This window comes from Vespula pensylvanica, chromosome 6 (genome assembly GCF_014466175.1).
Source record: "Vespula pensylvanica isolate Volc-1 chromosome 6, ASM1446617v1, whole genome shotgun sequence".
NCBI lineage: Eukaryota > Metazoa > Arthropoda > Insecta > Hymenoptera > Vespidae > Vespula > Vespula pensylvanica.
The window spans coordinates 5686545-5701389 of record NC_057690.1 but is presented as its reverse complement, the minus strand read 5'-3'; the positions used below and the strand labels follow the sequence as shown (position 1 = coordinate 5701389).

The following is a 14845-nucleotide window of genomic DNA, read 5'->3' as shown; positions in this document are numbered from 1 at the left end:
GGGGACGTCGAATGGGCCGGAGTGGGGACAATAGTGTATCGTACAGGGAGCTTGCGCGCCGCATTGCACGGCCGCAGTCGAGTCATTATGCAGGTACTGCCTGTCACTTTGGCTCGTCGTGACCGCAGACCGACGTCGCCGATTCGAGTTCTCTCTCTTTTCATTTCCCCTCTTGTTCACCCTCATTCTCCTTCTCTCTTCTCTCTCTCTCTCTCTCTCTCTCTCTCTCTCTTTTTCTCTTCATTTCTCACTAGCTCTCTCTTTCAGCCAACGTTCCAGCGATTCTATCATTGATACCATTGAGGAGTCATTGAATATGTTATAATGTCATTAACGATTCTTTTTGACGTACGATCAAAGGTAAACAAAGATCAGGAGAAACTTGCTCGATATACGAGTTAACGTTTGAACAGAGCTTAATCCCCCTTTTCTCGGGTTAAACGAGCATGAAAAAAGCAATCGTTTCTCTTTCGACACCTATGGAAAATCCTTCTAATATTCCCTTCAACGAAATCTAATTTTACCTTTTTAATCTTTATTCATCCCTCGTCTTTTTAATCGAGATCGTTATACGATGAAATATCGAGCGGAACAGTTTTCCTTTCGTTATGAAATTATACATTTTTTGTTTTTTAATTTGATGCATAACTTGCTTTTGCCTTTTGCAATCATCGTATATAAGCTTGGTGTTTTTCTTACAAATAGGGAAGGATTGACGGTAACGTTAATAATATATTGTGGATGCGATCGAACGAGGTCGATTGTTTAGCTAATTGGATGCGATATGTGGTCACGCAAAAGTGCATCGATATTATGTTTCGGAGAAATCAATATGAGTACTTACGTATAAACGAGTATGATCATATTCCATGGAATGTCATGGTTCAATGTAATTCAAATTGAATATCAGGTGAAAGGATGGAAGAGGAAGGTTTGTGGACAGGAGGGAAAGGGGGAAATCATAAATCGTCAAATCAACGAAACGTTCCCAATCTTTTTATAGGATCGAATTGCGTGACTGGCACGTTCTGACCTTTAAGATTTCTTTTACAAGGTCTATTCGCGCATATACGGATATTGTATGTCCACGATGCTTCAGTGTATATACGTGTTAGTATAGAAGCTACTGATTCACGAATGGCTCGTTTTACTGGCACGGTCGGGGTTAGTCCGAGCAGTGGTTGGCTCGTACTACTAGCATCCGTGTCCTCGTCTCGGTCAAAGGTACTATCGATCTTTTTTTCTCTTTCTCTTTTTTCCTTTTTAATCACTTTCGACCGAACTGACGTAGTCCTCACGGATTACGTCCCGAGTCGATGAAATTGAGAGCGATAGAAATCGGCCGAATGAAATTTTTCTTGACGCTTATGTTCGTTTCGTTCTCCTAATTACATTTATCTCGATCACCGCATTAAATATCATACAATAAAATATAATAAAATACTATACGTAGTGTTTCGTAATATTTCTATCTGTTTGGTGAAATGAAATCAATTTTATAAAAATATTCAAATATAATATATTCCAATGATATATTTAATTAACAATAACATTATATTTAATTAATATTATTATATTTAATTAATAATATAAACTAAAATAATTAATACTTCATTTGGCCAACGACGTGTTTGTAAAAGTATATTTTTCCTACCTTCATTTACATTAAAACAACTTTTTAATTATCTTCCTTAACATCTTTAATTAACTAATACGTAAACTCATAGTTTCCTTCATCGGTAACATCGTTAAAAATCGATTTTCTTTTCCATAAATGCTTAGATAAATAAAATCGTAGTATCGAAAGAGAAATAGCACTCGAGAGATCATCTTCACGAAGGTATCCTTAAAGACGACCTTCGGTCGGCCATTGGTGAACTCTCGATCTCCGACCTTTTCGAGTAGTAAAGTTCGAACGGTGATCCAAGTTGGAAAGTACGCTACTCGAAAGGGCGTATTGGTCGAAAGAAGGGCTACAGGGCGAGGAGGTGAAGAGGCGAGCGTACGACTTCCGCGTAAGCGACCTCGATAAAAGGGGTCTCGAAAGGAGGTCAGCTCTTTCTTCCTGGCTGTGGCCGGCTGCTGGCCGGGGGTTAGTACGTCGGTTCTCTCTCGGAATGACTCGGTTTCGTTCGTCGACGTTCGTATCTCTCTCTCTCTCTCTCTCTCTCTCTCTCTCTCTCTCTCTCTCTCTCTCTCTCCCTTTCTCTCTTATTACAGATACATATACACGTATGTCTTTCTTTCTCTTATCACAGACGTGGGAGATAAATATCTCTCTCTCTCTTTCTCTCTCCTCTTTCTCTCTCTCTCTTATTACATATATTTCTCTCTTTCACCCTCTTCTCTCTTACTCTGTCTCTCTCTTTCGGTTGCGCAGGGGATGGTGAAGAGGGGTCGAAAGAAGCAGGGGTTGCGCGCGCGACGCCGCAGGTATCGCGCGCAGGAGCCATCATGTGCCGACGCCGGCAGGTGGAGGTGGTGGTTGAAGGTGAAGGGTGGAGGGGGTTCTCGCACGGCGGTTCTCCCTCGTACGCTCGGCGGAGCCGTCGTCATTGGGCGTCGGGACGTCGCGACGACGCTCTTTTCCTCTCTCTTTCTCTCTCGTACACTGTTAACACGCGCGAACACACTCTCCTTCTCCCTTTCTCTCTCTCTCTCTCTCTCTCTCTCTTTCTTTCTTTCTTCCTTCGTCACTACTTATCTTCCTCTGCCCTTTTTTTCTTATACTTACCCAGCCTGTTTCTCCTGCTCTCGAACGAAGGCGATCGCGCGCGCGCTCGTCGAACGTTTCCGCGCGCGGATAATCGTTCTGTGTCGTGTCAGTTCGCGAGGAGCGTTCGCCGGTGCACGCGCGCACGTCAACGCACCAGTGCGTCCTTGGCTCTTCGTTTTTTCGGAGCCGTGTGTCATAAAATATAAATATATATACACACACGTCTGTCTGCATAGGTACACATAGGTAAACTACATACGTATATTTTCCCTACGATAGTTCGACGCGGTGGTGTCTTATCTATTTCAATTCGGATAAAGCGTCGACGAATAAACGCGAGCCTTTTTACGTTTTTCGTTTTACGTAACGTGCGTGCGTAAGTGCAGCAAAGTTCGCGCGGGCTTAGATCGTGTATGTGTGCGCGCGCGCGCGCGCGCTCACCCGCTCGTTCACCCGCGTGCGATTCCTCGAACTCGTTCAAAGGCCCGCACGCGGTTTTCTCCGATTGGTGTATTGGAAATTATTGAAAATATAATATAATAGTCGATCGTTCGATTATGACCGTCAGTTTTTGTAAGGATCGGTGTCGGTGAATCATCTAATGGGAGGGAAAAGTCGTCTCGTCGAGTTCGTTAAGAAGGATGCCGGTTTTCGCCTAGATAGTCCTTTGGACATTGGCGATATATCGTGACAAGTGGAGGAGGACCTATCGCAGGATGGGACGGACGACGTTGCGAGGATCGAGCGACGAAGGACAGATCGTTGTTGTCGCCGTCGCCGCCGTCGCAGCCGTCGTCCTCGAGAGGAGACATTCGAGATTCGAAGAGAGGATCGCGATCTGGAAGTTCTTCGGGAGCGGTTGAAACCAGTCGCGAGAAGTTTACGGATGAAGTTCGAAAGAGAAGCTGGAAGGAAAGAAGAAGGAGGTGGTGGTGGTGGTGGAGGAGGAGGAGGAGGAGGAGGAGGAGGAGGAGGTGGTGGTGGTGGAGGAGGAGGTGGTGGAGGAGAAGGAGAAGGCGAGGATCACCTTCCGAGAGGAAGGACGAGAGGACGAGTCATGTCACATGTCGTTCCTATGCTTTTGCCACGTTTCGCGCCAATCGCCAAGCTACTCGTCGCGGCGATCCTCGTGCTCTACTGTTGTGCTAATCGTTTCGCTCGTGCTAGCGAATTCCCCGAGAGAGAATGCTGCGTCTTCCCGTTACCCGAACCAACCGGAAGATCCACGGCCGCGCCTATACCAACCGGCAGAAGTGGTGAGTTTTGTTCCATTCTTCTCACTGAACATCAACCAACCACTTTGCGCTCTAACAAATAAGTACGGACCGACTTGCAGCTACGTCAAATTTTATAGCGAGTCATGGTTCTACGATATATCGTTACTTTTATCATTATTATGTTACAAAGTACCTGTTGTTAACATACGAAGCATAAGAAAAAAATAAACGAGAACTGTCGATCGCTCGTCATGCATAAAGTTATAATGCAGAAGTTAAACTTAGTAACCGTTGACGTAAACTACTACGTACACGTTCCTAACGCGAAACGAATACATTTTATGCCTCAATCTTTATGGACGAATCATATATAAAAAATTCCTTTGTTTTATAACGATCCACATATGTCTATTCTATACTGCCTTCGGATAGTTTTCGTTTCGTATTTTACTATATATCATGTTTTATATCAAATTTAATTTCGATCATCGATTCGTCTTAGCCGAGGTAATCTTTTCATCGTCATGCATTAATATCATTAAATTTCTATGTTAATGTAGTTCAGAAACGAGAGAATATATATTTCACTGTCGATCGATAGGAAAATGTCTTTCACTGAATTAAAAAGGTGGAAGAAAGCAGTAAAATAGCCGAAGCGACGGAATTACGATAGAGCGGCTGGTACTAGCGGTGTCAGTCGTGAACTTCGCTCGAGGTTACGCTTGATCGAAGATTATACGTTGTGTATAGCGTCGAAGAAGTTTTGGCGACGGACGTTGTTTATATACCACGATGGAACTCTCTCTCTGTCTCTCCCTTGTAACGAATCGTTGTAGTACATACACAGTAACATACATAGGGTGAGACACTTAAAACAAGGCGTTCGAACGTCTTTTACAGATCTCGTTAACAAAATAGTTTGATCGAAGATTTTCATTCAGAGATTAAACCCTCTTTTTTTTTTTTTAGACGAGCCTACTCGTTTAATATTTTTTTCTTCCATCTTTAAATCGACGAACGAAAGATATTCCGATGGTTTGTCTTAGATGCTTCACCCTATATAGTGTATCGCTTCAACCACGCGACGCTGCTCTCGAAGTGGGGTGTAAGTAATGAAAACCGATCAACCTTCGGCTCTCCGTGCACGATGTTACGTCGTTAGCGCGATAAATGCTCGGATAGAGAGCTTTCCTTGTGCTCCCGCCCTTTCTGAAAGATCGTAGGAGGGTGTTATCATTTATAACGTGGTATTGCAATGGTTTATGATAATTATAAACGATCTTCGCGTTAACGTGAAGCTCCAGTGATGAACGTTGTAAAATCGTGAACGTGTATCGATTCTAAGCTGATTTTTCTAGGATATAAGAATAGAAGATGAGAACTATAAATCCTTAGAAATATGTATTACTTTTCGAATTTTCCCGAGTATTCGCAAGATCGCTGATGAATGAATCGTAAGAAAGAAAAAACGACGTACGAATGGACGAAATATTTCGTAAGTATTATATTCTTTAAAACTCGTTGATCACGAAATCCGTGCGATGTTTTTTTTCTTAAACGTGGTCAGTAATATTTCAACTCTTTCCCAAGAGAAGAAAAGCCGTGCATGCTGGAAGAATAATCTGTAGATTTGTTTTTCCTCTTTTTCCTTTCCTTTCCTCTGTTACCTTCTTTTTTTCGTCACGGATGCGAAAGTGCAGAAGGAGATGAAGGCGTCCAAGCATTTAAAAGAAAACACCGTCAAAGAATAAAAGCGAGCACGAAGTAGAGGTGGATAAGGAGACGGTAGAAGGCTATTTGTCTGTGTCTATTCGTGTGTTTGTGTATATCTCTGTATGCACCGAAGGGTCACGGAGATGCTCTCCTCGCTTGGTGGCATGTCTTCGTGTATCTTAAACGTCGCAAGACGACTCGTGGCGGTGATGGAACGAGAATAAGTATACGCTGACGAGAGAGAGAAAGAGAGAGAAAGAGGGGGAGATGGATAGAGAGAGAAGGCATAGAAGATAAATTAATACTACTAGGCGTACGAGAGAGATGTAAAAAGAAAAGTGCTAGAAGACAGCGAAAGAGAGAAAGAAAGGGAGAGGGAGTGAGAAAGAGAGAGATCTAGAGATAAAAAACGAAGTAAAAAACGAGGGATAGAATAAGCAAGAAGGAAGGGGATAAAAAAGTGGCCTATTGACGTTAAATCGTACGGTGAGGCGCTTTCAAACGTCCCCGCTATTTTCATGCGACCTACTTTGCGAGCCGCCTCGTAACGAGGTTGCTTTCGAACAAATTCAAAGTGCCTTCAAGTTGGTATTCCGGCTCGTTCGCTCGGCAATCCCGGAATTTTTGAACGAGCAATAACGTTGCGTCACGTGCCTGCGGGATTTTTCGCGTCTGTATTACGCCTGGCTCAATTTCACCCATACACAAACGTCGCGTCGCACATCTTTCGCTTCTACCCTTTTTTCCTTTCTTTTCTCCCTCTTCTCTTTTTTTTTTCGTCGACCGGAGACGTGTTCCTTCAAAATGGGTCGGCGCGAAGACTCGTTAGTCTACGACGACGACGACGACGACGACGATTAATCGTCGTCTCCGAAGAACGGTCTTGGTCTTTCTAGTATAGTAAGCGTTCACCCGAGTCTTCGTGTCGTACTCCTTACCTCGGCTATGCGTAAACAAGAAACGTTTGTCGCGTCTCTTAGCGTGCTATTAATCATTATAATGCCAACGGGGGGAGGTAGCATAATGATTCCTATGGTACACCGGCATTACGGCTATTAGCGCTTAGTCCTGTATGCACGAATTACTGAACCAACGGCATACCGTTAGCCCATCGTCAGAATTTACTCTGCTTATACACGACGTCTCGAGATTTATCGTCTCTCTTCTCCTCTCGAAGAAAAGCGTAACTTTGGCATGTGCATAAGTAAGTGCATACATTTTCGATTACAGAAACATTCCATTTGGTTCTAAGGTTCATTAATTTTTTTTTCTTAAAACAAACAAGCATTGTATATCTACCTGTGTACAACGTTACACGGATAATTCCGTTATTATATTTTCTTCTCGTACGTCGAATTGATTATATGCAATTATATAGACTGATACATCTCTTGTTTTATTCTTCGCGTAAGTCATGTTATTCGATTCTCATTATTTCAGGCTCGACGAATTATTTGAGAAAGAACTTTTTGCCGTTGTCGATATTAACGAGTTGAAATTCGTGCCACGAACGAGATCGAGCCGTCTTTCGATTTATCTTTCCTACTTGACCCGGTTTCATTTCTTTATTTTCAAATGCCACTCGAGGTGTTTCCTTTTTCAGAATTATCATTGCTGCCTGTGTATATCATCGACAAAGAAACCATGAGACTTTCCGCAATTTCTCGGAAAAGTAGCTAATTAATTGGTCATCTAGTTATCCCTTCCCACCTCCGCTTTCTCTTCCGTTGTAATTACAAGAGAGAGGGAGAGAGAGAGAGAGAAATTATCAATTAATTCGAGAGTCGTTTTCCCGTGACGTCGACTAGATTTCCCTTTATTCTACTTCGCATTTTTTTCGTATCGACGTTTTTAAAGCAATCCTCCAGTTCCATCAATTTGAAAATATTCGTATTCGCTCTCTTTCAATTAAAACGCATAATTGCAATACACCTTAATAATAGTTAGACCGTAAGGTTAAATGGCATTTATAACGCCATTAAATATCGTTCGTTTTCTCATAATTTGAGATTCTCCTACTTACATTGTCTTTTTATTTTACCTTCAAACAAATCTTTTATTAAAATCCAATTTATTTCATACCTTTCCCTCTTCTTTTCTTTTTCTCTGTCTCTCATATCGTACTAAGAATAAAATAGTAAGAAAGTGAAATACGAATACTATTTTCGAACGTTCTAAATATAATCTTCCCCTTTACGATAGTTACCATCACTTTTTCGTCTTCATTCATCAACAATATGGAGACGACGTTTAGATGGCATTTAATTTGCAAAATATTCTCCACATTACCGAGAGATTAATAATAGTGCTCGTTAATCATTACGAAAGCAGGTCTCACGTGTTCACGTGTTCGCACAGAATCAACTCGTACAGCGACATCGTCCATGTTCATAAACAAGTCTACTGGCTGGAATTTCTTCTACGATGAGTGAGTGAAATAAAGAGAGAGAGAGAGAGAGACAGAGAGAGAAAGAGAGCAAAAGAAAGAGAAAGAGAGAGTTTCTCGGCTCGGTTTTTCCGTTATTTAAGCCCTTCTTCTTCTTCCTAAGCGTGTCTTCGTAGAGCATGCGCTTTCGTCGGAACTTTTTCACTCGGCGAAAAATGTTTACCTTGCCTTCGCTTGCCTACTACCTACTACTACCACTATCACTGTGCTCTTTTCCTCGCTTTCTCTTTTTCTTTTTCTTTCTCTTTTTCTTGCATACATACATCCTCCTCTAGCGACGCCTCGAGACTTCTAGAATATATTGTCGACTCAAAAATCAGAAAATGTCGTTACGTGTCTACGTAAAAATCAAATTTTCGTCTGGAAGCACTGTGAGGGAGCGTTCTCATACGATAAACGTTACGTTCATCCCTCTATCTAAATACTCTAAGGAAATGCAAAGGATTTCCTTAGAGTGAATTAGAAAGGCTGTCTTCTACAGCCAACGGTATTTTGGTATTAATTTAGTAAGTAGTACATGTCAGGCATTAACCAGACACCGGTCTCGCGTTTCACTCGTTAATCTTTCCCTTATGCAAGTTATAAAAGGTTGACGTGGTTCATAAAGCTTTTCTGAAGAAATATTACGCATATAAAGCATATAAATTCATAAGTGGTAGAGTATAATATTGTAAAACGCATTTTAAAATAGATAATAAAAATGAGAATGATATGTAGATGAGCCGGTTATAAACATTTTTGGTTATTTTCCTTACCTCACTTTATGTTTGTTCCCCCTTTTTTTTCTTTTCTCCCCTTTTCTATACTTTCTGTAACGTCGAGCGAAAGATTTGGAATAAGTATTTCCACTTCGCTCTTTACGATATCTTCTTTTCTCTTTTTTTGAAATTTTGTCATAATACTTTGGCGTTACAAGATCTCCGATGATTTTGGTTTCGTTCGTCGTCAGTGATATCGGTACACCGTAACACAGACCCATGGCTGATCCCTTGAAATTCAGTGAAATCGCCCGATGTTTCCAACGAGCGTCGAACCCTTATTATAAAGCAACGATGCAACGTAATACAGAGGTGCCGCGTGTACCACGAAGAAAAGAGTAAATAACGCTCAGGAAACCAATATCGACAAAGCTCCAGAGACAAAAGTTTCCTGACCGAACTTCGGGTTAAAGAGCAAGTGGCAAAATTGTTATGAGAATGATGTAAAAAAAGAAATGAAACGCGAGACATACGGGTACTTAGGAATTTAATAATATATTAACATTTACTCGGTCCGTCCACTCCACTCCATCCTCTTTTCAAGGATAAACGATTGTTTTATCAAAAATGATAAGACGTATTTGTTAACAATTATTCGCTTTCCATCGTTTAAACTATTTCTATTTATTTGGAATATGGGCTTAATAATATAGTAGTAAATAAGAGTAAGAAAGAAACGTAAATAGTCGACGTTGCATGCTCGGTCGTTATAAGTTATTTCGAGTCGTAGTGGGAAACGTGTATGCGGTTGACGTAAAAAGATAATGATGAAAAGTTTTAATCGATGACGTATAAAGTAATCAGAAAGTATAAGAACAAGGATGAGGGAGGGAGTAGAGAAAGAGAAAGGTAGTAAGAAAGTCTACCTTGATTTGGAGTTTCTCTTCGGTACACGACATAAAGTTTCGCCCCGTGGACATGTACGAGTCCCGAAAGCACGCACGCGAAAATGTTTCAACGCTTACAAAGTCGAGGCAACGACGTTGGCCATTCGTCTTTTATCGTAACGTCGCTGACTGAAATAAAATTCTCGTTTTTAACGTCTCTAATATATTTTCGGATAAAAATAGTGCCGGAGGAATATCGTATTTTATGTAAATACGTATATAGGTTAAAGCGCATTTTTAACGTCGATATGAACGACCATACAAAGAGATTCGTTAGGGCTTACGAGTAAAATTCGCGTAAATAAATTACGCGAGTATTTTCAAATAGAAGAGAGATTTTCCATGGGAAAAGCATCGAATTCCTCGGACATAGTATAGCGTAAAGCGATCATTTTCTGGACCGCTATCCGTTGATCACGTAAATCCGTATACTGTAGCGCTGAGTTATGTTTGCGCTGCGCATCCGCCGACGCGTGAACATCGTTTGCATTCACCTGCAAAGACACAAGCACATCCGGTAGAGCGGTCGGAAGATTGGCAAGTAAACGTACATGAAACGGTGGATATGCGATTAAGCATTCTCGATGCATTCGCATCGTTGCAATCTGTGCGAGTGCCTGTCTGCCTACTGCTGCTGTTGCTACTGCTTCTACTACTGCTGGGTAATCAAACGCGATCTATCTCGCGCGAAATGCGTGATCATCGCGTACCAATCCCAAAACGATGAGAGTACCTTCGACTTTTCATATTTCGAACGATAAATCAAGGATTCTCAAGGGCTGAGAGAAAGGAAGAAGAGAAAAAAGAGACTGGACAAGGACTTAATCGTGAGTCCCAGACGGCGAACGGTAAAAACTACTCGAGATTCGTAAAGTTTCTCTCAGGTAGAGTAAAATCGGTAAACGTTTCGAGTGTTCGTGAATAATAAATCATAGAACGGTCGGAGTAGGAGCGATTTAGACCTATAAATCCTCGAGCGTTCGTCCGATGAAATATTTTTAAAGTTCTTTTCCCCTCGCTGCGATCTTAACGATTTGCTCGGTAGTCGAGCCCGCGAGCTATTTTACCTACATACATTTTATCATTCGCGACGATTCCACGAAATATTATTTAGGTAAGTCTGGGTAATATTTTAAATAGTTTATAGTATAGCCGATTCATTAATATACGACCGGTAAGTAGAAATTATTGATGTGAATATCATAATTTTGATGCTACCTTCAATTTAATTTAGTTAATACTGTTTATTCGATATATTTTTTCATTCTTTTTTTCATTCACGTTATCTATTAATTTGAGTTAATTGGTATACTCTGGGAACAAATCACGTCATTAAATTGATTCAATTTATTCGATCATTCAAGTGGATAGAATTTCATAATACCCGTTACTTATATGCATTTGCTAATTAATCGTTTACTTTTAGCGGAAATACGTGAAATCGTAGTTTATGCGATCAATCTTTCTGACTCTCTATTAACCATTTAGCTCCAAGCCAATTTGATGATTTTACGAAAGTATAATATTTTATTTGAAAACGCTATTCTAGATCTCATAATAAAGTATCGTATATCTATTCTTTCTTCGTTCGTACGTATACGAGTCAACGTGATACGGATTAATAATATCTTCGGGAAGATCGAAGTTACTCTCTTTGAAATTTTTCGAGAATTTGATGAATTCCAGTTGCGGTACTCCTAAAGGAAAGAAGCACGAACGGCGACTCAAAGATGGAAGAAAGGTAAGGCGTTGAACGATGTCACGTCGTCGTGAGGTGAGCGAAACGAAAAGAAACGAATGGAAGGGGAGGAAAAAAAGAGAGAGAAAGAGAGAGAGAGAGAGAGAGAGAGAGAGAAAAAAAAGAAGGAGGGGGTGATTCCGATCGAAGGCCTTGACGAGAGTCGCATATTTTTATTCGCTGCAGCGAAGGTGCAACGGTAGCAAGATGAAAGGGAAGAAAAAGGTAGGAAGGAAGGAGGGTAAGGATCGAGTCGGTGCAGGGGTTGTTCGACACGAAAGCTCCGTGAACGAACGCGTTCGCAGGCCTTATCGCGAAAAAGGGCCTACCCTTCCAACTCCTGGACTCTCTTGGCAAAGATCTAATCGTTCGGTGCTTTCCTTCGTTCTCTGCTCGGCTGCTCGATTCTCGTGCTTGGTCTTGCGTTCTTCGAAGGCTACCCAAGTTAACCCTTCCTCTCTCATACTCTCTTATTCGTTAGCATCACTACTACACGTCTCTTTCATCGTAGGCTTCTCGCCTAACCAATCGTTGACCTAACATAGCCGACCGTTTACTGCCGTCCTGAGGCCGCCGTCGTCTCCTTACGACCACGACAACGACAACGACAACGACAACGACAACGACGACGACGACGATGACGAGGAGGTGGAGTTGAAAGAGGAAGGGGAAAACTGCGAGTTTACACGCCACAAGGTGGCCCGTTAATGTTAGCACGCAAGGAAAAGCTTAAGGGCTTGCCTTTCCACGAGAAATGCCAGTTATTTCAATGGAAGTCGACTGTCGAATCGAAACTCTCCGCTCGATCTCCAACATGTCCTTACAATTTATATTTTTACCAGCGACATATTTTATTTAATAATATTTTTCTATACTTTCCTAAGATACGTTTTTCGTTTCTTTCTTTCCAGATAGTTCATTACCCAATGTTCTCTCTCTCTCTCTCTCTCTCTGTAGGATATTTCATAATAGATAGCAAATACATTTATATTTAATTCATTCATTAATTCATTTGTAAAGGTAATTCGTATTATATGTCATTGAAAAATTTCACAGAACTTATGCATACGATGTTTAGATAAGTACAAACTTCCTGCATTATTTTTCCGGAATGGAATTGTTCCATTAAGTTATTGAACACCCTGTATACTTGGTATGGCACTCGAAAGTCGATCGATGACCGAGTCGCATTCGAGTCACCATCTTTGGCTTTCGCTTTAATTAGCACGTCGCATCTTCGCGGGATCCGAAGATGCAAGAACGAAGAAGTCGAAGAGCCTTTAAGATGTCGTCTAGCTAACGCGTTTAATAACCTCTGGTGAATGCGTAAATGAAAATGTACGCTCTCTCGCAGTCATTCTCTCTCTTTCTCTCTCTCGTATTCGTTAATGCGACGCTAATTCGATGGCATTACCGGTGAACTGCCATCGAGCACTTTAATGCAGTCGTTCCGACGACATGCGATCGAATTTAAATCCCTTGCATATAAGCGAGCCATTCGCGCTTACTCGCATCTACGTAGAGAATATAGAATCGGATCGAGCTGTCTCGTTACGTAGAAAATTTCATAGGGATTACATAGAACGACGAATTCGATCCATGAATATTTGCGATTTTGAATCCTTCGACGAGTTAAATTCGATTATAATCTCGAATATAGAATGAGTTATAAAAATCTTAAGATTTTCACATATATCATTTATATACTATCATTTCTTTCATGATAACTTACACGAATTATTCGAATTAGATAAAATTATATTTCTGGTTCTGTCACGTCAATGTTGTTTATATAATTTAAAAAAAAATTGCTATCTAAGCCCGTTTTTTCTATTAGATCTCTGAATCTCGCATAATGCGATTAATACAACGTTGAATATCTATAGGGTCACTTGTAATGTATATAAATTTGTTAAGATAATAAATCGTTTATTGATTATGAACATGTTTGAAAAAATCAATATACGAATTTTTTTATTCAGAAAGCATATTATCATTTTTCCGTACGAGTTACTGAACTCAATCGTCTACTAGTGGTTCATACAATGTTGATGCGAAATCTCGATGAAAAGAGGATTTGAACTAGGATCGCTTCGTGTGATCACCTTTGTGCACTTTCTCGAGAAGTTTAACGAAGCTCGATGATCGAACTATTGTAGGAAAGAGCATGAGAGAGACAGAGAGAGAGAGAGAGAGAAAGAGAGAGAGAGGGAAAGAAAAGCTATTACGAAGCACGAGCTGGTTTCTAGGGGATACTTCTGTTAAGTACGTATAATGAGTCTGATACGTGGGAATAAATCGAAACATTCGAACGTAGATATATATTATAGATACATACATATATATATATATATATATGTATATATATATGTATATATATATATATATACACACACACATTTAAACGTAGACGAAAATATTTTATCACAGTGAAATTGATGATCGTAACCGATAGAACAATCTTTGGTGTAGGCTATAGCAGTACCTACAGCTCGAAAATGATAGAAAAACTCTTCGTGCGTCGAGTATGATACTTGATACTGTTGCAATAAAGCTTTTGCAAGTGTACGTATATAGTCCACGTCGATACATAGATCGATTCGACAGATTCGATTTCTTTTTCTCGCCAATTTAATCGACGCACGAATGATAGATATCCCATACAGTCAGATAACGAAAATCATTTCTGGATGTATTTGTCAATTTTACATTATTCGAATCTTCTTTCAAAGTGTTACTTCGCAAATGATTTCGTTATTATCGAGGAGAACTCGACGATATAACATAGTCAGTTTTTATAAACGTATCTCAAATCAAATGTAGGTTTACAACGGTTTCCGCAGCTAATAATAGAAGAACTGGGTCAATAGAGATACTCGAAATCGTAGGACGAGTAATACTAATGGCAAAGTAGAAAACGGGGGATGCAAATTGTTCTAGTAACAGAGAAAACACATTTGTATAACAATCGAAGTTTTTATAAAGAGAAAGAAAGAGCCAATCGTAAAACTTATCAGATTGTATCTCGATGCATTTATAGCATGTTATAGCATGTTATATGCATAGCTTCGAACATGTCGCGAATTAACGTGCATTATGGGTAACGTGACTTGCTCGAATGGCCGATCGGGTGAGTGGGGGCGAGTATATCGCGAGAGTTATAAAGGTATAGAATTTTCCGTTAATTCGACGGTATTAGGCCGAAGCTTGCACGACTCTCATTAATAGCGGCTCGTGTCGACGGATTAGCAAGCTTGAAAAGGATACAATGCGCGTAAACAAAGTCGGAACCGAAAGTTAAGCCAAAGCAGCTTGTCGATGCGATCAACGTGCATTTGCTCGTCAAATAGTGGTTTATTTTGTCGGTTTG

At 40.5% G+C, this 14845-nt stretch overlaps 1 protein-coding gene across 9 annotated transcripts in view; it reads left to right on the top strand.

Annotated features, from left to right (window-relative positions):
- The first annotated feature begins 2317 nt into the window (after positions 1-2317).
- The window catches only part of LOC122629874, a 198146-nt gene continuing 185618 nt past the window's right edge, over positions 2318-14845 (top strand). Inside the window, exons 1-2 of one of the 9 annotated variants that reach the window (XM_043813729.1) lie at positions 2336-2872; positions 2953-3972. In XM_043813729.1, coding sequence (XP_043669664.1) covers positions 3603-3972 — 370 coding nt within the window. In that variant the 5' untranslated portion in view covers positions 2336-2872; positions 2953-3602. Of the gene's footprint in view, positions 3973-14845 lie in introns of all 9 variants that reach the window. The other 8 variants (XM_043813730.1, XM_043813734.1, XR_006327360.1 and 5 more) reach the window with 8 other exon arrangements.